Source organism: Martes martes (genome assembly GCF_963455335.1).
Source record: "Martes martes genome assembly, chromosome: 8".
NCBI classification, from domain to species: domain Eukaryota; kingdom Metazoa; phylum Chordata; class Mammalia; order Carnivora; family Mustelidae; genus Martes; species Martes martes.
The window spans coordinates 17560517-17578518 of record NC_137895.1 but is presented as its reverse complement, the minus strand read 5'-3'; the positions used below and the strand labels follow the sequence as shown (position 1 = coordinate 17578518).

At 46.3% G+C, this 18002-nt stretch overlaps 1 protein-coding gene across 4 annotated transcripts in view; it reads left to right on the top strand.

Annotated features, from left to right (window-relative positions):
- The window catches only part of TXNRD1 (thioredoxin reductase 1), a 94060-nt gene extending 77877 nt beyond the window's left edge, over nt 1-16183 (top strand). For all 4 annotated transcript variants that reach the window (XM_080811402.1, XM_080811403.1, XM_080811404.1 and 1 more), the window contains 2 exons: nt 2645-2779; nt 14248-16183. In XM_080811402.1, the coding sequence (XP_080667528.1) occupies nt 2645-2779; nt 14248-14310 (198 nt within the window). In that variant the 3' untranslated portion in view covers nt 14311-16183. The remainder of the gene's footprint in view (nt 1-2644; nt 2780-14247) is intronic.
- Nucleotides 16184-18002: the final 1819 nt, after the last annotated feature.

The following is an 18002-nucleotide window of genomic DNA, read 5'->3' as shown; positions in this document are numbered from 1 at the left end:
CATAGGTTTTATCATTAAAAGTGTTTGAGTATGCGTTAACTATCAGTCCTGCTGTAGACGAAAGGGGAAGATGTCCGATGTTCTCTCCAGCTGTCTGGGGTCTCCCTCGAACAGGAGATCGTTCACTTGCTTGTTGCATGGAGCAGTCAATGAAACCGCCACATTTTTCTTCAGACCAAGCAAATCTGTTTTCCCTGTATGTGGCTCATTGTCTTTTTTTTTTCACTGCTGTGTCATTTGTTCAAGTAACACTTTTTAAAGATTTTATTTATTTGAGAGAGCACGTGAGAGAGAGTGCTAGCAGGGGAGTAACAGCAGCAGACGTCTGCTGAGCAGGGAGCCCTCCTCAGGGCTCAATTTCTGGACCCTGGGATCGTGACCTGAGCTGAAGGCAGATACTCAACTGACTGAGCCACCCAGGTACCCCTCAAATGACACTTTTAAAATACAATATGAAAAATAGTTTTCACTGCTAATGAGCCCATCTCAATTAAAATAGTCGAGGCTATAAGGAGGTTGATATTCTCTTCAGTTATTTTCATACACAAAGGTAGTATTAGAAAAGGTGAATACTTGTCATTCATCTGTCACGAGCAATCTCTTAGAAAAGTGTGCTTCTAGAATTTGACCATCCTTGGGGCATATGCTTTATTCATTTTAAGTCAGTCACTTCACAGTGTCTACCTGTGCTTTCCAGTGTTTATTTGCCAGGCTTTTATTCTTTTCGTATGCTGTGCTTCTCTTATATGAAATACTAACATTTACAGGAAGATGGGGAAAGTACTGACCATCCAGATTCAATGAATGTTCACATTCTGGTGTGTTTGCTTCAGAGCTTTTCTTATTAGAGAGAAACCATCACAGAAGAAATTTGTAACAACTTATGTTGTTATAAGTACAGAGTACTTACTCTGTACCATGTACTACTTGGAGGTCCACATGTATTAACTTCGTTCTTATGTAACCCTGTGAGGTGTGTACTCTTGTTCCGCCCTTTCTATTCATGAGGAAACTGAAGCCCGGGGAGGTTAAGTAACTGTGCTCAGCTCACTTACCTAGTTCATAGCAGAGTTGGAACTAATCCCAGGCAGTGTAGATCCCATGCTCTTAAGCATTACCCTATGCCTGTGTAGTCTTTGGTATTCCTTCTCAATCCTGTACTCATCCCCGGCCCCCCGAAGCAACACTGTTTTGATGTGAGTGCCTCACCTGTTCATGTTTTTACGTTTGCTGCCTGTTACGTATCCATAAGCATTATGCATTGTGGTTTAAGAGTGGTCCCCTCAGTTAAAAACAGAAGCTTTCAACTTTTTAAAAAAATCTCTTTCTTTGAGATCTGTCCATATTATTAAGCATAAATCTAGTATATTTTAAGTGCAGTGTGTTTGGTGCTTTATCCATACACTAAACCCACGATGGGCAGGATAAATAATGCAAGATTTCAAGGAGGAATATTATTACAGTACTTTGGCAACACGACAGCCTTCCTGATTGTTTTCCAGGCCATGATTGAACCTTAGATAAGGCAGCCTGAGGTGCCTTATCTGTGGTGAGGAGGTTGGAATAGCTCAGTCATGAAGTCTGAACATTAGAATGCACCCGATTTCTCTGCCCTTGGCAGAGGTATCTGGAGTTCGGGATTTAGAGTTTATTCAGAGTTGCCAACATTTTTCTGTTTATTTCAGAAATGGTTTCAGATTGGAAGAGTTTTAAGTCTAACTATTCTTTCTTTTACTTATTTTTTCCCAACTTTTAAAAAAAGACTTTTTATTTTAGAGAGTGAAAGAGTGGGTGGGAGGTGAATAAGGGGAGGGCAAGAGAGAAACCTAAGCAGATTCCACGCTGAGCGTGGAGCTTAACGTGGGGTTTGATCTCACGACCCCGAGATCATGACCTGAGCCGAAACTGAGAGTCAGACGCCTTAACCGACTGCACCACCCAGGCACCCATAGATTTTTGCTTTTCTAAAAGTCATCTCTAGGGGCACCTGGGTGGCTCAGTGGGTTAAAGCCTCTGCTTTCGGCTCAGGTCATGATCCCAGGGTCCTGGGATCGAGTCCCACATCGGGCTCTCTGCTCAGCAGGGAGCCTGCTTCCTCCTCTCTCTCTCCCTGCCTCTCTGCCTACTTGTGATCTCTGCCTGTCAAATAAATAAAATTTTAAAAGTCATCTCTATACCTAGCATGGGGCTCAAACTCACAACCCCAAGATAAAAGTTGCATACTCTACCGACTGAGCCAGCCAGGCACCCTGAAATGACTGCTTTTAAGTGTTACAGCTATCCCAGGTAGTTTATCTGGAGATTTGAGGCAACCATATAGAGGAGATGAGGACAGAACTGCCCTTTGAAAACGTTTTTCCAGAACATTTTGGTGCTTATGGAGTTGCAGACATGTTTGCTTTTAATGATTTCCTTCCTCATTGCTCAAGGCTGACTCTTTTCTCTCCCTTCTTGTTTGCTTGTAACTGCCACACTCTCCTGGCCCCATGTTGGAGTATCTCCAGCCTAACTCACTTTTAGCAAGTGTTAATATAAGTCTTTGATCATTTCTGATCAGGGTTTTTAGAATAGACCAGGTCTGCGTTCTAGGTTGTTAAGAGGGAAAGAATCAGTGTAAACTGTATTCCTTTATTTTACATCTTAGGAACGTGTTGTGGGCTTCCACGTACTGGGTCCAAATGCTGGAGAAGTGACACAAGGCTTTGCAGCTGCCCTCAAGTGTGGGCTGACGAAAAAGCAGCTGGACAGTACCATCGGAATCCATCCTGTGTGTGCAGAGGTGGGTCACCTGCACTTTGACAGCTCTGTTCAAAAGTGCACAATGGAACCTGGCTTGCAAGGGGCACGTCCAGGACTCTGAAGTTAGTGTCTTTCTGCTGTAGTTGAGCTACTGCTGTACCTCCTTACAATTTAATTCATAATGGAATACCTCAAAAGGAGCCTTGTCTCTAGAAACGATTTTTCCTTTTTCAGATACTTTCGTTTCTTGTGTGAGCTGGATAGTAGTTCCATGCTAATGGTAAAAATGATGGCAGTGATTTATTTATAGAGATGTGCCTTAAATTTTATCATGTCTCCTAAATTATTTTCATGGCATTCGAAAATAGTGCCATTCATACCCAGAAAGAGCTTCACTCCTGTCACCCCAGAGCCACCTCAAGGCTAGATGGTGTTGTCTCCCTTTTTAGTTTTGGTATCAAAGGATGAAATTTGAAACGGATGCTTTTTTAAAAGATGAAGCAAATGACACGAGAAGTGGAACTTGACCACTCTGGGCCTCTGGCTGTCAGTGTTTCTTCATGCTTGTCTGGGATCATGCAAGACTTGAATGTTGTAGACACACTTTTTGTAAACCAAAAGTGTGTCTACTTTGGAGACCACAGCAGAGGCTGAGAGGAGGTAGCTCGTATTAGACCAGCTTAGCTGTGGAGCTGAAAATTGTAGCTGTTAACTGGCCCCAGAGTCCATGGTTTCCGAGGTGGACGTGTGCTTTCACACACATGTGCGCACTCGTGCCTGGTTTCATTCTACGACCTGTTACCCGGTTGATCTCTGCTCTTTTTGCCATCCCACAACTGAACTCTTTGCTGAGTGTGTGAAAGGCCAACTTTAAGACCTGGAAAAATGTTTCAGTTTCTTTCTGTTTTGCCTTTTCTATGATTAGGGATAGGGTCCTCCTCTGTATTAATATGCACCTGGCTGGGATGGATGTATAAAATATTAATGTGTGTAGTGACCAGGACATTATTCATAGAAAACTTCTGTTTGGGGGAAATAGAACTGGTCTTTTAAAAATATGACCCCCAAATTGAAAGAGAGTTCAGATTGAAGTTCTTATAGATTGTACAATATATCTTTTTTTTATTTTTATTTTTTAAAGATTTTATTTATTTATTTGACAGAGATCACAAGTAGGCAGAGAGGCAGGCAGAGAGAGAGGAGGAAGCAGGCTCCCTGGTGAGCAGGGAGCCCGATGCGGGGCTCGATCCCAGGACCCTGGGATCACGACCCGAGCTGCAGGCAGAGGCTTTAACCCACTGAGCCACCCAGGCGCCCCCAATATATCTTTTTTGTTCAGTGTAATGACTATCTGCCTTGGGAAAGAACCAACTAAGTTCATTTTTTTCAAAAAACATGTTCAGTGAGATAAATATTAGTATATAATATGATGCTTTAAAAAGACTTGTGGTAACCAAGTACCACACACTGGGTGGCCTAACAACAGAAATTTATTCTCGCATAGTTCTGGAGGCAGGAAGTCTGAAATCAAGGTGTTAGCAGGGCCATGCTCCCTCCTGGGGCTCTCGAGAAGGGTTTTGCCTGGCCTCTTCCAAACTTTTAGTGGTCGCTGGCGTCCTTGGCTGTCCTTGGCTCAGTCCTGCATCGCTGCAGTCTCCACTTCTGTCTTCACGTGCACGGCCTTGCCTCCTGTGTGTCTGTGTCTGGATGCCCCTTATTAGGATGTTGGTCATTGGATTAGGAGCCGCTCGAGTCCAGCTGGTGTTACCCAAATAAGGCCATGTTGACAGGGGTCAGGGGTTACAACTTGAGCATATCTTTCTGGGAGACTTAACCCACAACAGTGAGTATATTTAAAACTTTAAAAACCAGTCCGAGATACTTAAAAACGACAGCGGTCATCTCTGACATGGGTGAAAAGATGACTTCTCAGCTTGCATATGTGAGTGTCGAACTTTGTAAATCTGAGTTTAGTTCTCACTGGGCTGATGAGAAGACTGACTCCCCTGCCTGTGTGGTTGTGTTGTGTGGCGGCCCAGCAGTGGCGAGTGGGGGGGCATCTGGCAGGAGGGCTGCGGGCTGGGCAGAGAGGTGTGCCAAGGAGGCAGGGCGTCTTCCCGAGGCCCTTGCCTGCAGGCAGGTCAGCCAAAGGCCTCTTTTCCCTGGTAGACCTGGCACATCTGGGGATCTCTGTAAGCATTTGCTGCTTACATCTCCATCTATTGGTTCTTCTATGACTTTGAAACTTGGAGGCTGAAACTTTCACTGATTTGATAGGGCTTAAAAAATATTTTTTTTCCAAGCTGGTGGTTGATTAATGAGAGAAAAATTGGGTGGTCTGTCTGTCTGTGAACACACTTGATGTGCAGTTATGTGTGTGGCACCATGCTGGGTGCTTGTGAGGCTAGAGCAGGGGTTTAAGATGAGATTAAGACAGAGCAGGAGGCAGCTGAGTGAAGGACCGGTTGCAGTTCAGGGGGATGAGCCCCCAGATCAGGGTCAGTCCAAAGCGGTGTCTGGGGTAGGGATGCGGGGGCAGGACGGTTGAGGACGTAGTTCTTCTCTACCACAAGTGGGATGTGTTGTAGTTAGCTAGTCAGAGAGAACACCAAAGACAAGGCTCTTGGGAGAGGTCCTGTTCCTTCATGGAACTGGAAAGCCCTTAGTACTGCTATCGTTTGCAGAGTCCAGAGAGAGTGGGAAAAATTATGCTAGGTCATGGCCTTGTAAACCAAGGTAGGGTGTTTTTGGGCTTTATCCTCGGGGCATTGGGGTTTGGCCAAGAGGTTAGCTCGGGGGGTAATGTGATCAGATGCATTGTGGAGAGAAATCAGTCCCTGGCTCCGTTGTGGTCTTGGACTACTGGACCAGAGCAGCACACTGGGGAGTAAGGGAAGAGGAGGGACTGGGCAGCAGGAGACCTTGATACGTTTGAGAGAGAAATAGGAAGTGGGCTTCGTGGTTCTTGCCAACTGATGGCAAGTGGGACAGGGAAGAAGTGGGAGTGATCGACAGCTGTGGCTTGAAGCAGGTTCCGGGGGAGTGATGCCAAACCTAGCGGTGATGTTCATCAGGCTTTCCTCTCTGTGTCAGGCAGTCTGCTCTCTGCGGGGTCCTTATAAGAATTCCCTGGGTTGGGGGGCAGTTGTAGCTCCATTTGACAGATGGGGGAATGGAGGACGGGAGGTTGAATAACTCATCCCTGGTTCTCCAGCTCAGAACTGGGAGAACCAGGATTCACACCCAACCAGTCTGGCTTCAAAGACTCTGTGCAGGTGGCACTCCACTTCCTTGTCGCTTCCACAGTGTTGGACATAGAATTTAGAAAATGGAAATGATTTTCCTGGTGGCAACACGATTGTGTGGGAGACGGGCCTGGCCACAGCACCGAGCTTTTCAGCCGCCTTAATTTCCACAGTAGCTAAAACAGAGATGGTGCTGCAGTCCTAGGGTTGGTGAGCTGCACTGTGCAGTTTGTCTAGGCTGGGTTCTCCCCGGCGTTGCGTTATTAGAAGATGTGGCTTCGGGGTGCCTGGGTGACTCAGTGGGTTAGGCCTCTGCCTTCAGCTCGGGTCATGATCTCAGGGTCCTGGGATCAAGCCCCGCATCGGGCTCTCTGCTCGGCGGGGAGCCTGCTTCCCCCTCTCTCTCTGCCTGCCTCTCTGCCTACTTGTGATTTCTGTCTGTCAAATAAATGAATAAAAAATATTAAAAAAAAAAAAAAAAGATGTGGCTTCACTAAAGGTCATCCTTACGGCATTTCCTGAGGGGGCTGGGGGTGGGGTGGGGAGAGATGCATACTGGGAAAAAGCTTCTCTCCTGGGGCCCAGCTGGCTCAGCAGAAGAGCATGTGACTCTTGATCTCAGGGTCATGAGTTCAAGCCACATGTTGGGTGTAGAGATTACTTAAAAATAAAATCATAAAAAAAAAACAAACTTTATTTAAAAATGGAAACAAGAAGAAAAGAAAATAGTTCATCCCCATTTTTCCTATCCGTCACCCCTGCCTCTTTCAACCACCTGTCTGTTTTCTCTGTGAGTTTTTGTTGTTGTTGTTGTTTTTAAGATTTTATATATTTATTTGAGGGAGAGAGTAAGTGAGAGAGAGAGCATAAGTGACGGTGAGGGGCTGTGGGCAGAGGGAGAAGCAGACTCCCCCCACTGAGCAGGGAGCCTGATACAGGACTCAATCCCAGGACCCCGGGATCATGACCTGAGCTGAAGGCAGATGCTTAACTGACTGAGCCACCCAGGCGCCCTGGTGCAGATACCTCTTCAAATTGGTCTTTTTTGTTTTTTGAGGGGTACATACCCAATATTGGACTTCCTGGATCATATTGATAGTTCTCTTTTTAAGGAACTTCCGTATTGTTTTCCATAGTGGTTGCAACAACTTGTATTTCCCCCAACAGTGCACAAGAGTTCCCTTTTCTCCACATCCTCGCCAACACTTAATTCTTTTCTTTTTGTTAATAGGCATACTAACAGGTGTGAGCTGGTATCTCATTTTAGTTTTGATTTGCATTTCCCTGATGATTAATAACGTGGAACCTTTTTTCATGTACTTGTTGACCATTTGGATGTCTTTGGAAAAATGTCTGTGCAGACCTGCCTATTTCTTAATTGGATTTGATTTTTTGCTTTTGAATTGTATGAATTCTTTGTATATTTTAGATACGAACTTCTTATTAGATATATGATTTACAGTTATTTTCTTCCATTCAGGCAAGAGAGGAGTGTTTTTTTTTCTTCCTCCCTCAGTAAGAACTACTTGCTCGCAAATCAGATTTCAAGAAACCAAAGTCGTCTTTTCTCCCAACTATGGAAATATTTTTTTTACAGCATCTTGAACAAGGGAAAGTGAAATCTGATTTGTAGGGAGCTTTAAGGGACTATTTTTTCTGTGTTAGATGGTAGGTCTGACTTGGACAATCATTCGATTAGCTACCAGACCCAGTGCTTTTTCGTGTCTGGCTTTATGCTGTCGAGATGTGCCGCCCACAGTGTTACCTGTCTGTGTGAGATACGGGCAGAAGGGAACAAGGGTGGGGTAGGAACTTGACAAGCTCTCTGACCATATCTGGGCTTGGCTTTTAATTTTACATGCCTTTTACAATTTCATTTTCTAATACATTCTTATTGGATTTCACCAATGCCAGTCCATGGGTTGAATTAGAGGTAATAATAAGTTAAAAACTGGTCCCGAGCACTGTTTTAAAGTGTTGAGAACGAGCCATGGCTCTGGGCCAGCGGGTGGTTGGTTTTCGGAGTGAGTCACTGAGTGCTCTTCATGGCGTTCTGATAACAGAACCCCAGCAGTTGAGCAACCAGCCTTTGGTTCTGAAGTGTAATTACTGAGAAGAGTTGGCAGATTCCTCAGTTGAGGAACTGCTCTAGAAGAAGGAGGGAGTACTGTTGTTTTGACAGATCTCTTTGGTGTCATGGGGGGGTGTCTTAACGCCTGGAGCATTGTCATGCATTAGCGTTATTCAGTGTGAACATAGGGTGGTGCTGATTTATTCGGGATTTCTGAGCAGCAGTAATTGAGTGGGAAAATGACTGCACATCATTTAGAGTAGTAATTTCAACTAATCAAGTTTATTTGTAGGGGAAAAATAATAGCCCATGAGGAGAGAGCATTAGGAAAGACCCCAGTGAACTGTTTTTAAGTCAGTCTTTGTGCTGAACATCAAACATTTTAGTTGTCAACATGATCACAGCCTGGAGTAGGGGGGCTTGTGAGACGGGGCGGCGGCGGCAGATCTGAAGGTGAGGGGAGTGCCTACCCGCAGCACTTGACCTTTGCACGTGTTCTTCGTGCTGGCATGGAGAAGCAAGCGGGGTGACCTCCATGCTTATTTTAAAAAGATGTGTTTTTATGAAAATTCTAAAGAGGCTACATGCACACAAAAATCTTGTAAAAATAAAGTCATCCGGGTGGCTCAGTTGGTTGAGCAACTGCCTTCAGCTCAGTTCATGATAAGTCCTGCATCCCGCTCTCTGCTCAGCTGGAAGCCCGCTCCCTCTGCCCCTCCTCCAGCTTGTGCATGTTCCTGCGTGCTCGCTCTCTCCCACTCTCTGTCTTTCAGATAAATAAATAATCCTTAAAAAAAATTTTTTTTAAATCTTGTAAAAATTCACCTTATCTTTTTTTTTTTTTTTCATTTAGACGGATCAGCAGTGTGGCACTTTGGCTTCTCCACATCTTTACCATGAGCATGTTACCAATACAAGAAAAATAGATAAGAGCTCTTTTTAAAAATTGTTTTTAAAAAATCCTGTATTTTTGATGGGTTTTCTTTTCTTTGTCTTTTTTATTCTTTTTAAGAGAGAGCAAGTTTGTGCGAGCTGGGTAGGGTAGGGCAGAGAGAGAAGGAGAGAGAATTTTAAGCAGGCTCTGCACGGGCATGGAGTCTGACTTGGGGCTCTGGCTCACCACCGTGAGATCATGACCTGAGCCGAAATCTGAGTTAGCCACTTAAAACTGACTGAGCCACCCAGGTGCCCCGAGTTTCCTTTTCTATCCAGATCTCCTACCAGAACTGTTTCTAAATTAATTTCTGAGAAATAAAACTTAAGCCTGTAAATTCAGAAGCCTGAAATTTGCTGTAATATCTTAGCTGGCTTTTTATCCTTCTTCCTTTATAATAATTGAAGCCAGCATGTTTGATGGTATTTTAAATTGCCCATGATATCATCCTAACACATCTGTTTTCATTATCACGTATTGTCTTTCTGTCCTTGTCCACAGTTGCACATTTATTTTAAACAAAGGAATTTTATTGCTTTTCAAAAGAGTTGCCATAGCTTTTACAGTGTTATCAGCATGAATTTAGGAGTGCTAATGAAAATGTTGCAAAATTCCATGTAAATTATTTTTCCTGTATTAGTAAAAAAGGACTAACTGTAAAGAATTTTTACATATCTTTGCCAACGTATTTTTTTAAGATGTGAATTGTTTGTATTTTCTTCTGGCTTCATTTTTTTAAAAGATTTTATTTATTTATTTGACAGACAGAGATCACAAGTAGGCAGAGAGGCAGGCAGAGAGAGAGGAAGGGAAGCAGGCTCCCTGCTGAGCAGAGAGCCTGATGCAGGGCTCGATCCTGGGACCCTAAGATCATGACCTGAGCCGAAGGCAGAGGTCTTAACCCACTGAGCCACCCAGGTGCCCCCTGGCTTCATATTTTTAATGTTTTAAAATACTGTCCATTATTACTTGGGTCTGAATTTTTTAAGATGCTTATAATATTGGTATATATATACCATATATACACGCACACACTATAGATTGGTATAGAAGAGGTTAAAAGGCTTTTGTCACTACTTTAAGACCGAAATGGACCCAGGGCTTTTCTCAGTAATGTCCCCCCCCCCCTTTCTTTTTTGGTTTTTTGGTTGGTTCTCTTTTACAGAAAAGTTTTTCTCCTTTTACTTAAAAGTAGTTTTGGTGCTGATTCCTATTGCTTTGACCTGATTTCTTTTCTCTGTCATCTTTATATTAAAAGCTGGGAAACCAGTTACTTCTCAGGAATCAAGGGGGTAGCTGACCAGAAAGTTTGCCCAGGTGTGTCCAGGGGCACCAACACAGACGTGGGTACTTGATGAGTCTTGTTTCCTCACGGGACTCTCTCAAACAAGCCATGGCCTCCCATCTCAGGAAGACACTTAGTGGCTGGTGAAGGTCAGCCTGGGTGTAGGGGAGGACAGATGCACTGCACTGAAAGTGGTGTTCCCTCCAGCCTACTTGGTTTGATTTGAAATCTTAATTGTACTCAGTCACCAAATAAGCTTCTAAATTTAATGAACACAAAGCCCTTCTACGTTTTCATGACTGGGCAGTACAAATGGACAGTTTGGGTCGTGGTGGTGGTGTTTTGCTTATAAAAACAGGTCATCATGGGTCAGCTGCACGTGCTCCCTTCCCCCCAGGGCCTGACTGTGGGAGCAGTCCCTTCCCAGGGCATCTCTGGCTAAGTCACAGAGGGGAAGGAGGTGTAGCACACCTTGCTGCTCACAGGGTTACGAAGCGACGCTTCCTGCTTCCATACGTGACCTCGGCCAAAGCAAGCCCTGGGCGCCTCACGTCTAATTGGGTGAAAGTGTATATTGTGTGATCCACACAACAGGTCTTCATGAGGCTGTCTATTTTGGAAATTAGCAAAAACTTCCCGGTAGTTCAGTCAGAATTATAAGACGTGAATTAAGTATTAGTGTTAACACAAAGAGAGATCAGATACGACAGAGAAGCAGCTATGTTAGACCTCATAATTGATTGCTTATCAGCAGGAATGGAGGTAGAAGCAGCACTCATTGCAGATGTGTGGCCTGGTGTTGGCCTTCCCTGAGAGCTGCTGGATGAAGGGAGAGGGAGGTGCGGGTCTTGGACAGGGTGAGTTGGAAGTGTCGTCCAGGAAGAGGTGTTTGTTAGGTTTTACTGGTGGATGGTTCAGGAGGGACAGTGGCTGGAGAGATGGTGCCTAAAAGGGGAAGTGGACTGAATGAGATATAATGTGAGGGTGTCTGGGGGGGTAGAGCTGGGGCGGAAGCCTGGGGCAGTGCCTGCTGGCCTCAGTGGTGGCGTTGGTGCAGCATAGCTGGCCTGCGAGCTGGGGGAGATGGGAGTTCAGCGTGCCTCCGTGCCACAGCGGAAGTAGCCATGGTCATTCTCATGGACGAGAGAGGAGAGAGTTGTTAAAAGGGAGGTGAGGCAGATGACAAGAAGTGTTACAGAGGTCTGTGTGAAGGGAAGACTGCAAGGTGCCCTCTGGGTTTGGCAGGCAGAGGGTTCTTGATGACCCATAGGCATGGCAGGGACCGAAGCCAGATTTCAGTGAAATGAGGAATCAAAATGGACTCTAAGTACCAACAGCTTAAGATTTAGTCTGTAAAGAGGATAAGAGACTGTGGTGGTAGAGGTGATCATAAGGTCGAGGGAGATTTTTTTTTTTTTTTTTAATGCAATTTGAGCCAGTTTAAAAGCCAGGAAGGAAGAACCAACGGAAAAGGCAAGGTCAAGAGTAAAAAGGGGTGGGTTCAGGTGACACAGGAAATGAGAACGTGAGAGCTGGGATCCAGAGCCCAGCCTGGCACAAGGAGGGGCTTAGAAGAGTTGGGCTAGTCTGGGATGGTGAGTTAAAGGCTGTTACCCTCTGGTTGCATTTCCCTAAGCCAGAAGAACCTCCGGTAACATTTTTGGTAGTGTAGGTCTGCTAGTGACAAAGTCACTTAGCTTTTGTTTGTCTGAAATGTCTCCATTTTGCTTTCTTCGTGGAGGAGGGAAATTTTTGTTGACCATAGAATTCTAGGTTGACAGGTTTCTTTCTTTTCTTTCCCCTCATCATCTAGTACTTTGAGTCTATGCCGAGTACCTGGGTTTTGTTGTCTTCCTTGAAAAGAGGACTGAGTTTTCTTGTGGTAGATGGTTAACGTCCCGGTAGATCACTTGATCCTCTGGAAGCTTGTCTTTAAGCTTTTTTAGGGTGGTCTAGAGTAGCTTTTACTCTGGGGCTAGTAAAGCCTAGCCCTGTTTTTAGATGGGGCTTTCTGAGGTCGCTCCTGATGGCTCCAGGGGCCCAGAGAAGTCTCTTGACTGCAGTTGGTGCAAACTGGAACATTTCCCGGCCTTGAGTGGGTTCTGGTGCTGGTTCAGTTTGTAGCTCCGGTGCTGCTTTTTCTCTGGCTCCTGGGGTCCTGCCGCCCAGATGTGCATAGCTTGGTATTCAGGCAGAGATGAGGGGACAGTTCTTTCTCTGGGTAGCTGCCTCCTCTTGGGCATTTGGCCCCACAGATCCCAGCCACCTCAGCCTCCACAGTCTCCGCTCCATTTCTCCAAGTCCCCAAGATGTCTGTGCACTCTCTGGGCTGCACCAGTATCTTTTAGATGCTTCTGGGTAGAAAGCCAGGACTGTTGAAGGCTCACCTTGTTCCCCCTTTTTAGGTGTGATTGCCTGTTGTCTGGTGTCTAAAGTAGTTCCATGAGTTTTGTCCAGAGAGCTGGTTTGGTACCGATTACTCCATTCAACCAGGAATGAAAATCTGTTTCTAAATATGTATGAGTATACGTTTTTAAAAATTTTGACCGTAGGCTTCCTATTTGGTGAAACTTATGAAGATAAGCAACTGCTGGTTAGTTTACCATGCAGTAGACTTCTGCACTTTGGATTTTGCCAGAAATTCCCAGTGCATTGCCTGCACTGGTGTTCCACAAGAAATTCTACTATAAGACAAGCCTGCATTAGAATGAATCACTTGGGACTTGTGCTAAAAATGAGATTCCTGGGCCTACTGGAAGTCTGCTGTATTAAGATCAGTATAATTTCCGTGTATTTTAATCTGTGAGTAGACTTTGCTCACTGTAGAATCATTTTTTTTGTGAATAGATGCTCTAGGTCCACAAGCAGCAGATGTTTTCAGGGATGTAACAGGAGGCGGGCTCCTCTGTCACTGCAGATGGGAGTATCAGTTGGCCTGGCACCTTGGGAATCCAGTCCCATGGAAGTGACCCTCCAGCCCAGCAATTGTACCTTAGCTGTGGGTGCAGGGAGACTGCTGGAATGTCACAGAGCGTATTGCAAATAGCGTATTAGTAATAGAGGAGCCTGGATATGTAATTGATAATATATTCACTCTTTGAATAATTGGGTTCTGTGGTATACAGTGTATATAGTATGCTGTAGTTAATTGAATACTGTTCAGTGCAGAGCAGAAGAATTAGAGCTCTTTGTACCCATATGGATGAATGAATTACGGAAATGCAGGACAGAGCCAAGGAAGCAGGTGGCAGAAGAGTACATATATCATTTTGCTATTTAGAGGTAAAGTTTTTAAAAACCCACAGAAGATGTGCAGGAAATGTTAGAGGAGTGGTAAGCACTGACAGGGGAGGGGCGCTCACGGGGGCTCTAACCACATTTGTAATCCCCGAGGTGAGCAGGCACACGGGTGTTTGTAACCGAGTACTTTATGCCTTTCTGCGTATCCAGACTATCCCACTATGCGTTTCTTTTAGAGAATTGACAAGCAACTTGGGTGACACATTTCATTGCCTTAATCACGCCCATGGTAATATAAAGTTAATATAAGTTAAATTTTTTTCTCTTTCACCTTAGTTTTAAATGTTTTTCCCCTTTTATCTGGAGAAGTTGTGATATCCTTGGTTGTATTACTTTTCTGCTGTATTCATTTTAAGTAGTCCCTAAGTCACTCTTTTTTTTTTTTTTTAAGATTTTATTTATTTATTTTACAGACAGAGATCACAAGTAGGCAGAGAGGCAGGCAGAGAGAGAGCGGGGGAGGAGCAGGCTCCCCGCTGAGCAGAGAGCCCGATGCGGGACTCGATCCCAGGACCTGGGATCGTGACCTGAGCCGAAGGCAGCGGCTTAACCCACTGAGCCACCCAGGCGCCCCCCTAAGTCACCCTTGACAGCTACAGTGTTACCTGCTCTGCTCCCTGTTAAGCTCATGTACTCAGGTGTCTGAAAATCTCCTGCTCTCTCCTCCCCGCAGGTGTTCACAACTCTGTCGGTGACCAAGCGCTCTGGGGGAAACATCCTCCAGGCCGGCTGCTGAGGTTAAGCCCCAGTGAGGATGCTGCCGCCGACACTCCAGACCACCACCGTGTTTCCTTGCCCAAATCCAAGGGGAGGTTTTAGGAAGGGTCTTGGACTTTGGCACCTGCATGTCCTGTGCTCACAGCACCCAAGGCCCCCTTGGATCTCCTGGGTAACAGGTGGTACGTGGAAGGCGGGCAGCGTCCCACTGGGGTCACCGTGACGGACTGGAACTGACACTCGGCAGGGCATCGGCGCGGTGCATCCATGAAGTTGCTGGCCTCAAGCCCGTGTGGTGGGCAGTGATGGAACAGCTGTCGAGCAGTTTCAGCATGAACTTCCCTTCGTGGGTTTGCTGATTCTCACTGTTAAGCTTTCTACTGTTGATTCTTTTTTTCTTTTTTCCTCCAAGGTGTGAATGATACTAGAAATGAGAAATGTTAGTAGTCGATTTTTGTCCAAAAGCCAGTCTTGGCTGGAGTATGCAAGTAAGGTGCCTTGTGCATGGGAGGTGATTTGGTCCCTTGGAAGCTGCGTAGGCTTGTCCCACACGAGAGAACTGCCCCAGGATTCCCGGGACCCATTCCCTGTGACCGACCGTGGAGCAGGGTCTCCCCTGATGAGTTCTGTGTCCAGAACAAGTACAGTTAGGGTTGAATCTGGCCACGTTTGCTCCGTGCATTGTGTCACCGACTGTTATCAGTTCTGATTGTGTTTAGGAAAGGAGGTGGCTCCTTGGCCGGCCTGTTGGAAGTAATCTCCATCGCACTGCCAGTGGAGGGGTATTCCCACCAGGACTCATCAGGGAGGCATAGTTGCACCTTAAACCGGGAAAAACAATAAATGTTTTCCTTTATATAGTTTGTGTTGGTCTAAGTGAGCTCTTCTGCAGTAAGAAACATTTAACTTGGGTAATACTTTTTTTGGGTAACTTTAGCTTTAAGCTAAAAACACAGACTATCACGGCCTTACTTTTCATGTGTGCTTTGTATCGGTCCCTTCCTGTGAGCTGCATTCATAGGAAAATAGGTCTTCCCACACTTAATGATTTCACTCTTTTGTGGTAATTGCTTTTTTAAGGAAGCTATTAATGTCATAAGTTATTATTTTTAACCACAGGTGGATGTGAAGGATTTTCATTTAAAAACCAAATGGTTTTGACTTTTTTCTGTTGAACGAATGACTGGTCCTGGCGGAGTCGTGGCGGAAGTGTTTATGCCCCATTAGCATTCCAGCTTGTAGGTGACGGAGAGGGATTAGCTCCGCAGCTCTAGATTTGTGCATGAATGTGCGGATCTTCCAGGACTACGTGCGGGCCACCTTGTCCCTCTCGAAGTTGGATTTGAAACTTGTGCTGTGGCCATCAGGTCTCCCGCCAGCAGGTCACCCCTCCCCTCAGCCCGGATTCTCGGCGGCAACGCCAAGTGGCTGATCCACAGTACATTTCTTGGTCACCTCAGGGAACGTCTGCATCTGCCTGGCGCTTAGTCAGCAGAGCGCCTCACCCTGCCCCTGCGGCTCTGCCTCATGCCCTCACCCACGCAGTTTGAAGACCAGAAGGAGAATGGGGGGAAACTGAGGCAGTTGACTGTTCGGTTTTATTTATTTTTTTTAATCGTTTTTTTTTTTTTCTCTCTCTCTCCAAGCCTGCCAGTCTCAGAAGTTAGAACAATAGGCAGTAGGATATGTTCGTGCCTAATCATGTTGTGATTCTCTCTAAGTGGAATGGAATGTTCGGCCCCCACAAGAAGGATTATACTTTATCGGCTTGTTTTATTTACATTCTATAATTGCCCACTGTACTGAGATTCATGATTCATATTAAATTCTATGTATTTTGTTATATATCTTCTGGAAAAAAAAATGTGAAACATTAAAAGGTATTAATATCCCCCCCGTGTGCCTTCTTACTGCGTGCCAGACGGAGTTCAGGTTTAGTGTTGATGATGACGACAGCTCCCTGCCGAAGAAGCTTCAGGGAGGCCGCGGAGGTTTATGTTCTAGTGTTTCTGGCTTTTCGGATTCCATTTTTCAGCTTACCCTGATGGGACTGCCCAGTCTTGACCTTTAGGGCAGTAAATCCCCCGCCCAAACCTCCCTCTCAGCCCTGGCCGTGTCCTTGGCTGCGCACCTCTGTTATTTGCCCACAGAGCAGCGTGCGGCTGTGTGATCGCTCCTCCCCCTCCGCACCCAGCCATCCTCAGACGCACCGACTGCTTAGGGCCATTGGCAGCCTCTGGCCGTGTCCGGCCGGTCGTGCTGTGCAGCATTCACGTGAATGCCGACCCCCAGGCTCTGTTTACTCACTCGCACGCTCTTCATTTTCTTGTGTGTAGGTTGTTCGGCAGAAACCCCTCTTTTGTGTGAGTCCTTAACCAAAAACCTTTCCAAACTATTTCTCTTCCATCCCGAGTGATTGCAGAGTGCTAGCAGTAAGAGCCAAATGTGTGTTCGCTGCAGCCTGTGCCAGGCACCGAGGCTCGATGCGTACCGGCGCCTTCAGCCTTCAGCCTCCAGCCTCAGACTGCTCTGTGGGGACGTGCTCCCGTCCCCAGCCCTTTGCAGACAGGCTGAGGTGGGAATCCTTGCTCAGGATCCCCCAGCTAGATAGTGATGTAACAAGGTTTGGGAGCAGAGCTAGGTCTGTGACTGACCCGGGCCCCGCCTCATCGCCACCTTTCCATGCCGCGTGCTGCCCCCCCCTCGGACGAATGGGAGCTTTGGGAGCTATTCCTGGGACTGCCGGCTTGTCACATGCCACGGTGCAGTGCTGTCAGGCATGATTAATCAGTACTTTGAGATGTTTTAGCACTTCTGGCTGGCTTTTGCGCTGCCAGTTTCTTACCACGCTCTAGCCAGGATGTCACTGCTCAAACTTCCCTTGCCCCAGGCCCTCAGGATCTTCCAAAGGCATCTAAATAAGCGCATAGTCCCCTGCAGGCCCAGGCCTGTCTGTCACCTGCACCTCTGACCTCTGCTTTCATTTGCTAGTCTGCGCACACCTGCTCTGTGCTCCAGATACACTCTCTGGATCGCCTCCACCAAGGGTTGTCTCCTCGTACACTCGGTGACACTCTGTGTTTTCCTAGAGGACTTTGACTCCACGTGGAGACTGTTGTATGTGACTTCTGGTCAGTCTCTACGTCTCGATGATCAGGGTTCTTCACCTCTGCCCCCCCCCCCCCCAGCATCTAAGACAAGGCCCTGTGAATGCACAGAAGCAAGCGCACTGCAGAGGCACCTAAAACATTCTCTGATCAGTGTGGCCGCCAGAGCTAAGCTGAGGCCCGGGTCAGGACCTGTCAGAGACCTGTCAGAGACCGCCACTTCAGGGAGCCTGTTGGTCTCGTCCTCTTACCCCCCGGAACCTTTGATTCAAATGTTAATGCGAGCAGAAAGGGCAGGGACAGAAGACCAGTCCACCTCAGCACTGAGGGAAAAGGCACAGTAGACTGCTTTGAGATCCCGCTGCATTCCAGCTACAGAGCCGATTTCCGGTCTGACAGCAGCCAAATGTTGACAGAGATGTGGAGCCAGTGGGACATTTATCTATTGCTGGCAGGACTGTAAATTAATTGGTACAGTCACTTTGGAACACAGTTTGACATTACCCAGTACCGAGTTAAACGCGCATGTCCCGTGACCCAGTTGTTCCACGCTCGGTTACGCACCCGCACACGTGCACGTCCGCGCACCGGAAGGCACCTACGA